The sequence below is a fragment of the Alosa pseudoharengus genome, unplaced genomic scaffold, assembly GCF_046254945.1.
Source record: "Alosa pseudoharengus isolate Yale_2024_CS ecotype anadromous, Long Island Sound unplaced genomic scaffold, YU_APseudo_1.1 YU_APseudo_1.1_scf_9, whole genome shotgun sequence".
NCBI classification, from domain to species: domain Eukaryota; kingdom Metazoa; phylum Chordata; class Actinopteri; order Clupeiformes; family Clupeidae; genus Alosa; species Alosa pseudoharengus.
Window position 1 is genome coordinate 5,495,985 of NW_027468881.1, and position 12,847 is coordinate 5,508,831.

Here is a 12,847-nt window from a genome sequence, read left to right on the forward strand (position 1 = left end):
TGCGAGAGGTCAGAGAGGTCAGCCGATTCTCACCAGCTAACGACTGGACACGCCACACACATCCCCCTCACTAGTTAACTACTGGACAATCCACACACACACATCCCTCTCACTAGCTAACGACTGGACAGACACGCCACACACACACACACACATCCCTCTCACCAGCTAACGACTGGACACGCCACACACACACACACACATATCCCTCTCACCAGCTAACGACTGGACACGCCACACACACACACACACATCCCTCTCACCAGCTAACGACTGGACACGCCACACACACACACATCCCTCTCATCAGCTGACTGGATACGCCACACACACACACATCCCTCTCACTAGTTAACGACTGGACACGGCACACACATCCCTCTCACTAGCTAACGACTGGACACGCCCGCCACACACACACACACACACACACACACACACACACATCCATCTCACCAGCTGACTGTACACGCCACACACACACACATCCCTCTCACTAGTTGACAGCTGGACACGCCACACACATCCCTCTCACTAGCTAACGACTGGACACGCCCGCCACACACACACACACACACACACACACACACACACACACATCCATCTCACCAGCTGACTGTACACGCCACACACACACACATCCCTCTCACTAGTTAACAGCTGGACACGCCACACACATCCCTCTCACTAGCTAACGACTGGACACGCAACACACACACATCCCTCTCACTAGCTAACTACTGGACACGCCACACACACACACACACATCCCTCTCACCAGCTAACGACTGAACACGCCACACACACACACACATCCCTCTCACTAGTTAACAGCTGGACACGCCACACACATCCCTCTCACTAGCTAACGACTGGACACGCAACACACACACATCCCTCTCACTAGCTAACTACTGGACACGCCACACACACACACACACATCCCTCTCACCAGCTAACGACTGGACACGCCACACACACACACATCCCTCTCACCAGCTAACGACTGGACACGCCACACACACATCCCTCTCACCAGCTAACGACGCCACACACACACACACACACACACACACACACACACACACTAACACACATCCCTCTCACTAGTTAGCAACCCCTGAGCTGCACAGTAGAAGAGTGGGCTACAGCTCAGCTCCTCTCCACTAGCCCGCTGGGTACTGACACAGGCCCGGCCCTGGACCCTCATCTGGCCCTGATCTGGCCCAGCCCTGGCCCTCATCCAGTTCTGATCCGGTTCTGATCAAATGTAAAACCTTCGTTTACAAGGAAGACTTGCTGTACTAATGCATGATTGTCCAGTTACTGATACAGTATGACTTTACATACAGTGCTACCAGAGAGGGTTAAAGCGGAGCGAGAGGCGGAAACGTTTGACAATTTCCGCGTTCGATTATTGCGGGGGAGGGGGGGAAATCCCCTTTTATGCAGACCAGAGTAAACCCTCGCTGCACTAATGTCAATAAAGACTTGTGGAATTTTACCAATAAATTAGTCATTATGTCTTTCTGGATTTGTTGAGGGTTTTTTGGAAAATTTTGTCATAATCTGTAAGTGTTTGGGATAATTTCAAGCCTAAAAGTGTAAATGTTTAGTGTTCGGATTTGTAATAAAATAACTTAATATCAGACCATGCTGCTGCCAGTTACTGTCCGGTTGTTAGCATGCTAGCTAGCCTCTTAGCTAAGGTAACATTTTAAACGGAGAAGTGTAATTTCTTTGAAATGACAACTAGCTGAATAACATTACTGACATTAGTTAAAGTGGATAGTTTATACTCAAGTGAATTTGCAACAGTATATTAAGTTTAAGCGAAGTCCTTCAACTAACCCACTCTACATCTCTCTTTCTTCCCCCTTACTGTACCTCACTTGTGAGGTATATCATCACCAGTCATCAACCATCCGTGTGTTGGCCCTCCTCTCACCCATCTCACCTGAAGTCCCATCCTCGACTGCCCTATTACTGCCCCCCTATCTGGACTCCTGGCCCGTAGCCAGCCTAGCCAGCCTAGCGACCCACCACCAGCCTATGACAACTCTGCCTGGATTACTGGCCCGTCTGCCAACCCACCACATGCCCCTCGACAACTCCCTTCCCCTGGACAATTCCAACGCTGGACTATTGAACTTTCTGTCACTAAATCAGGAATAATGTATTACCATAACGGATACGTAATCATCCCACCTCTTGTAACTTTCAGCTCAAGTGCTTAACACCATGTCTTATTCTCTACACCCGACTATCATATGCATATGTCATGTATACAGACCTTACTGTCATGTACTGACCCTAGGCAGATGGGTCAGGCCCTTGAGTCGTGGATCTGCTCGAGGTTTCTTCCTATATATATCTCCAATTCTAGGGAGTTTTTCCTCGCCCCTGTTACCCATGGGCCTCTCTCTTGCTTTTCTTTTCTTCCTTTCTTTCCTTCTTTCTCTGATTGCCTACATCCTGTAAAGCACCATGATACATGTGTTATGTTTTGGCGCTCTATAAGCACAAAAAATTGAATTGAATTGAAAACTACTAGTCACTTGTTAGCGCATAGCTGTATTGCCATAGCTACTCCCATCCACTTGTATAGCATTTTAAGCTAGCGTTAGCTAGCTAGCTAACTCGGTTCACATGACTAATTAAATTATTCATATCATGTCCTAAAGAATGATTCATTGGTATCATACACGATTATAGACAATAATACTGTGAACACAATTATGTTTATCTGTTCTTATTGCTTATTAAAAGAGAAAGTTTATTTAGTGACGTATGGTGACACTCCCACTTATGCAGATCGGAACGGTCCCGTTTTGCTCCCATAGTAAGGAATTACGTTGCTCTATCTTGCTAGTAACAGAGAATGTCTAATAAGGGGAGAACCTTCACTCTCGGAACTCTTCCGGTGTGGTACTGCATCTAGGGGCGCTCGCGGGCGAGTCCAGAATGAATGGAGGTCTATGGAGCTGTACCCCTCAAAATCCACTTTTCTCGGAATATCATTTTTTTTCAAGTAATTTGAATATTGTATTCGAAAGGGGAGACAAAGACAATACACTTGGTTGAGTATTATATTTTTTAAAGTCACTTAATTGTTCTAATAAGCCTTTCAAACGTGTCAATGTCATTCATTAGCATGATCATAGCATAGCATAGCATCAATGCTAGCGTGTTATGGGCAACAACGACCCAACCTGTAAGAAAACGAAAGGACATGACTCCCGGATTATTTCACTTTTGATTGATAATCCATATCCATTTTGCGAAAAATAAAATAAAATCTGAGGGTTTCAGTTGTTAAATAGGTGAAAACAATAAATGTAGCCATGTAGCTCCATAGGACCACATGTATTTTGGACTCGCCCGCGATCGCCATCTAGGTGAACTGCAGCCAAATTCGGTTTGTATGGGATTAATAGAGTGGGGAGGCTCTCCGTAGACGGGCTCTGCTAGTAATCAAGGATCTTTGGTGCTACTTTAGGGCTACTCATTCTAATCTATACCATCTGGTACGGTAGGCACTAGCATGATCGCAGAGTACAGAACATGAATTATGTAAGGGATAACGGACGCCGAGGTGTCCTGTTATACCAAATTAATGGATGAGGGCGAGAGGCAAAGAACACCACGACGCACGCAGCCTCTGGCAAAGTCCATTAATTCCGTATAACAGGACACCTCGAAGGCCGTTATCCCGCTTATCACCCGGTTGCCACTATAGGCAATAGTCATGCCTTTATAGAGCTGCACAGTCCCGCCCACAGCCGATGCCGGAAGTAAAAATTCAATGCAATTTCTCCATTGACAATTGCGGTATAAGCCATAAAAACTTAAATGCACGTGGTAGACTTAAAACCAGCTACGGCTATAGACGCCAAGAGTTCATGGGGCACTAACCTTGTTTTGAGATAAATGCCTTTTATTCGCGATCTCTTGGATAAGTACTTCATTACCCACAATCCTGAACAATCCCACAATCCCACAGTGATGCCTCTGATTGGTGGAAAGGCCGTTATGGTCATAGTTTTCTCAACGAAAAATATTGACAACAATGGCGGAGTCTTTTACTGCCTATGGCGAAAATCTTAATGTGATTAAAAACTTTCTTGACGAACATTGGTACTTGTATCAACAAGGATTGTGGTTTATACATCACACGAACTTAGTCAGGGCCAATACACTATCAAATAGACCACTGTAAATGTTAGTTTAAACACTTAAACTTTTCAGGTAGCCGACAGGCTAACCTTTAGCATTTCCGACATTGTATGTGCAGCTAACATTAGCCTACATGCTGCAACACAGGTATGAAATATATTATGTTTTAGTGAGTGTCCAAAGGGGTGAAAGCCACTTTAAATCGGGTCACATTATTGACTGTTGTGTGTCCGAGAGTCAGTTTGTGGGTTTTGTAAGGGCCAGCATGAGGGACAAAACCTACAAAGTTGTGGTGAGTTAAGCAGGGAGGTTGGTAACGTTAATGCTGCTAGCAGTGCTAGTTAACATTAGCTAGGCTACTGTAGCCTTCATACTGTATGATTCATATCAATCATTAACCTAGGAATACTTCTTCGTGCATTTAATGAACATTTTGTGTAAAATTTCACGGCAAATTAATAAACTGAATATGGTGGTCCAAGAGCAGACCATGCACCAGTCCATGCATCAGCCCGACTGAGCAGTGATGACGGCATAGGATGAGTCCGGTAACGTTACGAAGCACTGCACCATGTTGCTAACGTTAACGTTAACTGCTTTCACACACACACACGATATAAAATACACGATGATAAATATAAAATTCAATATCAAAACACTATTATTTACACGATTACTCCTGAAATAACTGCTATTAACTGCACATTCACTATATAAAAATCACTGTTTGGAGGAAAGGGTTCGCGTGCTGTCGCCGGTTGGAAATGGTTTAAATGGCAAAATAAATCGCGCCGATTTTGCCTATAGAGCTGGTAAGTCCCGCCCATCCGCTAAACCCCCAGTGGACCTCTAGATTGAAAAATCGTCAATGCAAGTGAATGTGAGAAAATAATTATTTTCTGGTCCCGTTTGAATTGTGCCATGAATGTGAACATATGTTGTCTGTGAATTTTTAATATAATTTTTCATGTTACGAGTTTGACATTATATTATATGATTCTTCGGCTATCAGTTGTGGAAAAGACATAACGAGAAAGACTACATGTCGCCTGTGACGTGAGCTAGCTCTAATCGCTAACATTAACTGAGATGCTAGTTTTTGTAACGGCAGGAATAAACACACATGGTAACAAAAATATTCGAAACATGTCTAGCTTCACTCAACACATTAACACTATGATACAGTGTGATTGTAAAGTTGTATGGTTCACTGTGTTCAAAGTCGATCATAATAACCCTCTACATCTCGACCAACTGATGGTTGTTATGGGAAACTAGTTAGCTGTCGTCTAGCGGAAAGTTGTAGTCCACAAAGTGCTCTCACACAAAGTTTAACCGCATCAAACTTCTACCCGCTCAATTGTAGCATTCTTTACACGAAAATTTATATTAAAATTCACAGACAACATATGCTCACATTCATGGCAAAATTCAAACGGGACCAGAAAATAATTATTTTCTCACATTCACTTGCATTAACGATTTTTCAATCTAGAGGTCCAGCGGGGATAGCGGAAAGGGCGGGACTTACCAGCTCTATATTAATCAGTGAGGCGCGGTGGTTTATGGGATGAGTAGTTCCTTCGCTCGGAAATGAAAATATGTACACAGTCTTGTACCTTTGACTTTTTTGAAATTTTCTCTTCGTTTTTTCACTCGAAATGATATGTTATATGCTTATGAGTCATGCCGTAGCTGGTTAGCCTAAGACATGCTGTAAAACTCTTTAGATACGGATTTTTCCAAACGTCAATGGGACAAATGAATGGGAATCTTACATCCGGCACCTAACCGCATTTTGGCTGTGGGCGGGACTGTGCAGCTCTATAGCACGCAAAGGAAACACGGGGTTCCATTTAAAAAGAAGCCGACTTGTTTTACAACTTTCTTTGGCCCTATAACAGCGATAGCATGGACAGTTAGATTGTTTACAGTTGATTCCATTGTTGCGAAGCCTGGCTCAACAGTCAGGCTCAACAGTCGTCCTACTATGGTTGTTATAGTAACCATTCATAAGCATTGATATGGAACGGTGATTAAACTTTTTTTACCAGATCTACTTCATAGGTGTCCTGTTATTCAGAATTAATAGCCACCCCACCAGCCAATCAGAAAAGAGTATTTCTTCTCTCCGGATGATAAGTAAGGGATAAAGGCCGCCGAGGTGTCCTGTTATACGGAATTAATGGACGAGGGTGAGGGGCAAAAACTGCCTCCGGTTGCCTCCATTAATTCCGTATAACTGGACACACCTCGAAGGCCGTTATCCCGCTTATCACCCGGTTGCCACTGGAAACACTGGAAACACGCGGTTCTGTTTAAAAAGAAGCTCACTAGTTCAGCTTGTTGTACAACTTTAGCATGGACAGTTAGCTTGTTTACAGTTGATTCCATTGTTGGGAAGCCTGCAACCAAAAGATTCTAGAGCGCTGCAACCGTCGTCCTACTATGGTTGTTATAGTTACCATTCATAAGCATTGATAGGAACGGTGTCCTGTTATTCAGAATTAAAGGCCACCCGCCAGCCAATCAGAAAAGAGTATTTCTTCTCTCCGGGTGATAAGACGTGATAAACACTACTGGTCTGTTTAACATTCACATCTCACAGAATGATTTTGATTGTTCTTCAGTAGGTTGTTATGGCAACAAAAGCTGCTCTCAGGCGAAGATTCTAGTCATCTCAACTTAACTCTGGTACAGATCAATAAGTGCAGTCATGCTCTGGCACAGTACAAGTGAACCCACGTTCGTCTTGTCCTCGTTCGCGGATCGTCCTGGCACACTGTTACAGGCCCACAGAGGGAGGTCCCAGGGTGTGAACAGAGACACAATGCTACTCTAACAGGAAGTGAGGGGTCTGACTGTGGGGGGGCCATTTCCTGTCTCTGCAGAAGACTCCCACCTATCTGATCATCTGCCCAGAGCAGACCTCACATGGGCCGCAACATCTACTTCCGCTCTCAGTGTGTGTGTGTGTGTGTGTGTGTGTGTGGTTAAAATAGGAGGCTGAAAGTTTAGATATAAGTGTATGTAGGCACTGATAAGTGAGTATGTGTAACTTTATGTGTGTCTGTGTGAACCAGTAAGCTGCTGCTACAGCTCATGCGAGTGGGGTGCAAATATTTGAGAGTGAATGAGTGTGGTTTTCTCTTTGAACTAACAGCAGACATGCCAGGGCATCAGAGGGGTGTGTGTGTGTGTGTGTGTGTGTGTGTGTGTGTGTGTGTGTGTGTGTGTGTGTGTGTGTGTGAGTGAATGAGTGAGAGAAAGGGAGAGAGAGAGAGAGAGAGAGAGAGAGAAAGGGAGAGATTATTATTTATGAATATAGGTGGGAGTGTGTGTGAATGTGTGTGTGTGGGTGTGGGAGAGAGAGAGAGAGAGAGGATTTATGAATGTGTGTGAGTTTTTGTGTGGTTACCCTTTGAAGCTGCAGCAGACATGAGGCAAAGGGAAGAGTGTGTGTGTGTGTGTGTGTATTTTCACCTTTCAGCTGCAGAAGACAGGCTGCAGGCAGGAGCTCCTGCACATTCTCCACAGTAACCAGTACGGTCTCCGTGTACACAAAGTCCAGCAGGATCTCCATGGTGGACGCGGTCAGGCCCTGGATGTCCACAAATGACTTCCCTTTCTCCGAGAGCTGCGGGGAGAGGACAGAGGCACACAGCACATTACAACACAGCACAACTCAGAAGAGAAGACCCCCTCTCACACACACACACACGCACCAGCTGCTCCACAACCGTGCCACATACGGGCTGGACTAATTCCTGGTCTGAAGTGAACCTGGCATCTGTGTGTGTGTGTTGAGTGTGTGTGTGTGCAGCAGGACACCCTCAGTGCTCATGAGCACCCCCTAGTGGTGTGTGTGGTCAGTTCTGTCCTTACAGGGCGCTCACACCCTCCCCTATTCACTGGCATGGCATCAAACACATGGTGTCACTCACACACACACACACACACACACACACACACACACACACACACACACACACACACACACACACACACACACACACACACACACACACACACACACACACACACACACACACACACACACACACACACACACACACACACACACACACACACACACACACACACACACACACACACACACACACACACACACACACACACACACACACACGTCTGAGTGGCAGCTGGAGACCCTGCGGAGCACAGTGTGCTCTCATCCTGCAGGCTGCAATGACAGAGACTGGCACCAAGATTAGAACATGGCTTAATGTTGACCTTCTGGGCGTTTATTAGCAGGAAGACAACACATTTGCAGACATCTGGCCCATGTAGCTACTTTACTGTTCCAAAACGGTAGCGTTGATGTTCACAGGGGCCCCGGCGTTTTCCAGTGGAAGCGGCTTTATTCTGGGCAGGTGTGCTGCTGAGGGCTTTACTCTGTCCAGGTGTCTTCAGTCACTGCGCCATCACACCGTGAGTCACAGAGGAACCAGCACACACAGACACAGCCTGGGTCACGGAGTGGCATGCACTTTGGGACGAGAACTGAGGCTTCTTCAGAACTACTGCATTCAATGTGTAATGGGTTGCACCACAGCAAAGACTTCAATGGCATCAGAATGCAGAAGCGCCCATTTAAACTGGGCTGCTGTACCAGCACAAGATATGACTAATCTACACACTGCCCTCACGCAACATCTGATTTAATTTATTTGGTTTGCTTGTGTATATCTGAAAGAAAGTATAGAGAGGCATAGAGGGAGTGAGAGGGGGACAGAGAGACAAGGGCGTAGGTTTGGTCTGAGCTTTGGTGGGGACACTACCCACTAATTCCCCCGAAAAAAAAAAAGGAAAAGCTACTCAACTCTTTCACCAGCCACTATAGATATATAAATGATTAAAATGTGCTACTGTCCAACTACCCATGATTAACATGTGCTACTGTCCAACTTGGTCTATACTGTGTAGCACATAATCTGATTTTAATATGTATACATATGTAGGCTATATTTAACATTTATTTTCTATTTGGTCTGTTATGAAATCATGCATTGACCCATTTAAGCACAGCTCAGTTTTAAGAAACTTAAATACATGCATGCTTAGCATTTTGTGAAAAGAATCATTAAGGCTACATTGACAACTCTTAACCATAAGCTGCCAGTATATTCTCTAATAGGCCTATTTACAGATATCTAGGCAATGTAACACAGCTCAGTTTTAAGAAATGCTTAAGCAGAAAGACCGTGTTGAATTTTTCTACAATTTATTTCAAAACCGGATTACTCTGGAACAGCTAACTATACACGGGAATGCTTCACACCTTTGTGTTCGGTAAGGTCTGCTGTTTATTCTGATATATGGGTCGTCATGTGTTGCGTGAAGAGTGTGTAGGCCTACGATATTCCACCGAGACGAATGGATGTGGAGATGGGCACAGAGAATAATTATTAAATCTCTTGAAGTTAATTTTTCTCGCGAACTGTTTATCACAGCAAATAGTGGCTATAGCACCGTTTAAAAGCTGAGAAAAGGCTCTTTCATGTGACACATGTGTGATGAGTAGCCTACTCGAGGAGTTCAACAGAGAAGAATGGATGAATTTGGACGCACTTCATATGCCTTGTAGTGAAGTGAAGCTGAAGCGCAGCGTCTCCTGCAGCTCACTGGTAGTTATTATAGGTAACTTCAAATCAGCGCGATTTACCCTTATAGGCTACTGCACATTACACGATCTGTACGAGATGATCCGCAGCAAAGTGAGAAAGTATTTAACTCTTTGCAGCGCATGTGAGCGCTTTCCCCCCCACTTCAACCTGAATATTGGTGGGGACATTTCAGTCGTAATCTGACATTGGTGTGGACACGTCCTTCGGTCCCCACGCAAATCTACGCCCCTGCAGAGAGAGCATGCAAGAGAGACAGAGAAAGAGAGAGGGAGAAAGAAAGAGGGTGAGAGGAGTGATTTTGACCGTGAGAAAGATGTTGAGAGGGAGATGGAGAACAACAGACTCTGAGAAAGAGAATGAGTGTGTGTGTGAATGAGTGTGTGTGTGTGAGAGAGAGTGTGTGTGAGAGAGTGTGTGTGTGAGAGAGTGTGTGTGTGAGAGAGTGTGTGTGTGTGAGAGAGTGTGTGCGTGCGTGCGTATGAGAGAGTGTGTGTGTGGGACTTACCTCGCTGGTGAACATGGCACAGAAGTAGTCGCTGCAGGCTGCCAGGACAATGCGGTGAGCAGGGAAGTCGGCGCTGTCGACGCGCAGCGTGATGTCACACAGCGTGTTACTCTTCCGCAGCGAATTCATGGCGTTCAGGATAGACTTGGCATGAGAGTTGGTCATGATGTCTTTGGGCGCCATGGTGATAGTTGGTGGGCTCGCCAGGGTGCTGGAGGATCTCAGCAGGACAGGAGGGAAACAGCGAACCAAGCAGCCAATGAGGAACTGGCCTCAGCTCACCTACAGGAGGGAGCAAAACACTGTGATGACTGAGTCACCACACTCCAACAGCAGGTCCCATACGGCCCTGTTACAGCACCACACACACACACACACACACACACACACAGGACTGAGTCAGCCTCAGCCTCAGCGTATCTGGGTCACAGCAGTAAAGTAAAGAGGGTAGCAGAGTCACCCTCATAGTGTGTTCACCCTCTTTGCTTGTTCTCCATACCGCTCAGCCTGGAACATCCAAGCCACTACCGCACAGCTGTGTTAAGAAGTACCATCAAACACTGGCAGTCCATTCTTAGTGCCAGACACGTAAACACCAAACAAGCCTTTGCCTGTCTGTTCGTTCTATTGTTCCGCCCGCCCACCCAGCAGAACTGAAATTTGGTGCCAACCTAACATCATGACTACTGCAGCTTGTGTCACGGAGTGGTTTGACTCGTATTGTCTGCAGACGGAGGGAAGAATTGGTAGAGGAACCAGACGTGAACGACAGATTCATGACTACGTTGACATGCACACCATATTCCGATTAAGGTCCATACTCTGGATAAGGCAATATTGAGTCGCACAGTAGCAATGTCGTTATTCCAGAAGCTCTACGACACCGGTGTGCGTGTCTGGAGTAACGTCAACAGTTAGGGGCACAAGCTAGCAGTTCTAGCTGGCAAGGCACACCACACACGCGTAGGCTGTGAAGTTATCTAACTGGGCTGGCAAAAGCACACAGACATCCTGACTTGGTAGATAAGTGTAAAGGACATATTCACACATGTGACCCCTACCACACAAATACATTTAACATTTAACCACCTGTGCTATGTGCTATGCTACTGTCGTCACCATGCTACCTTTACAACAACACTGCCTGGAGTTAGCATGTTTAGCTAGGATAACTGGCTAGCTAGTTGGCTGTGAGCAAATGGCATGCAGCTAAACAAGTCGCTGTGTACAGATGAAATCGTAAAAATGTCCACTCTGCTAGAGTTATTATCTGAGCAATGTCGCTGCAGCATATCTTGTAGTTTTAGTATGATGACCCACCCGATAATTACGGTGAAGACGCTCAGGGATTTGGTGCTACTCTTGCCCACGATGGCGCTTCATATTCCAGCAAGACCCCTTCACTTCAGCAGCTGTGTTTGTCGGACGGTCAGGCTGACTACGAGGGACAGTCAGCTACTAGTGCTTGCCAGGATGTGAGAGAAACAAATGTCAACCTCTGTACAACTTTCGCTTCTATAGCAGAAAAGGTGTATCCTTTGGTTTGGCTAACACACATCCACAAGAGTATGGCAGAGGCACAGCGAGCTACTCTCAAGGAAAACACACACCAACGTCATCAGCAGCGCGCTTGCGACGAGAACGCGCACGGCGTTCCTTCCCATCGAAAAGAAACATTGTTGCAAAGTCACTAAAACAAACAACTCCAAAGGAAAACATGGAATGTTCAGAATGAATGACAAGTTATTTATCGAATTTTAAAAGAAAAAAATATTTATTTCACTAATACCTCATGCATTAAATGCAAAGTCTTCAATATGACTATTTCCTCAGAGGTGGAGAAGTCCAGCTTCAGAGAGTAAAAGTCCAACCATGTATTGGTTCTACCTATGCACTTAGCACAGGTGATTTCACCAATTAGCTGCGCCACCCATAGATAGTGGAATTGAGCTCCAGAATGTACGTACATAACGATCACTGTGGGCAACGATCACTGGAGGCCAATGGAGAAACAGGTGTCACTGATAGCCGGCAAGTGTTGCCCATAGACAGTAAGGTCAGGGGCCTGTACTACGAAGCGGGGTTTCTGGCTTATCTGGGTAACTTCGAGAGTAACTTGATCACGTGTGGCGTAACTTCCCGATTAACCCGTACTACGAAAGGTGGATAGGTTTTAACCGAGGTATGCTGCCATGGCAATTTACGCTGCATCTCAAACCTGCTCCGACCAGGTTATGTTCTTGGTTAACCCGAGGTTTCCGTTAACCACACCCTTTATAAGTTCCACCCCTCCACTAACAATTTCTCCCGAGACATGTCAGCGTACCTCGATGATCCATACGACATTGGAGCGCAAATCGTGAGGGACTCTCTTCGCAGGGCGAGGGGTTTTAGAGACCGCCAGAAAATATATATAGCCTACCCGGACGATATTCTCTATGAAGATATAGATTGTCAGCCGAGGGAATTCGTTATCTTTGTCAGATGATCTAGGAAGACGTCTCATAGCAATGCCCGT

At 45.6% G+C, this 12,847-nt stretch overlaps 1 protein-coding gene across 2 annotated transcripts in view; it reads right to left on the minus strand.

The window, feature by feature from the left end:
• The window catches only part of klhl12 (kelch-like family member 12), a 25,821-nt gene extending 13,267 nt beyond the window's left edge, over positions 1–12,554 (minus strand). Inside the window, exons 1-3 of one of the 2 annotated variants that reach the window (XM_076275731.1) lie at positions 12,119–12,554; positions 10,330–10,611; positions 7,660–7,813 (exon numbers count right to left, since the gene is read on the minus strand). In XM_076275731.1, coding sequence (XP_076131846.1) covers positions 7,660–7,813; positions 10,330–10,512 — 337 coding nt within the window. In that variant the 5' untranslated portion in view covers positions 10,513–10,611; positions 12,119–12,554. Of the gene's footprint in view, positions 1–7,659; positions 7,814–10,329; positions 10,612–11,649; positions 11,922–12,118 lie in introns of those variants that run through there. The other variant, XM_076275730.1, reaches the window with a different exon arrangement.
• Between the last annotated feature and the right edge of the window lie 293 nt (positions 12,555–12,847).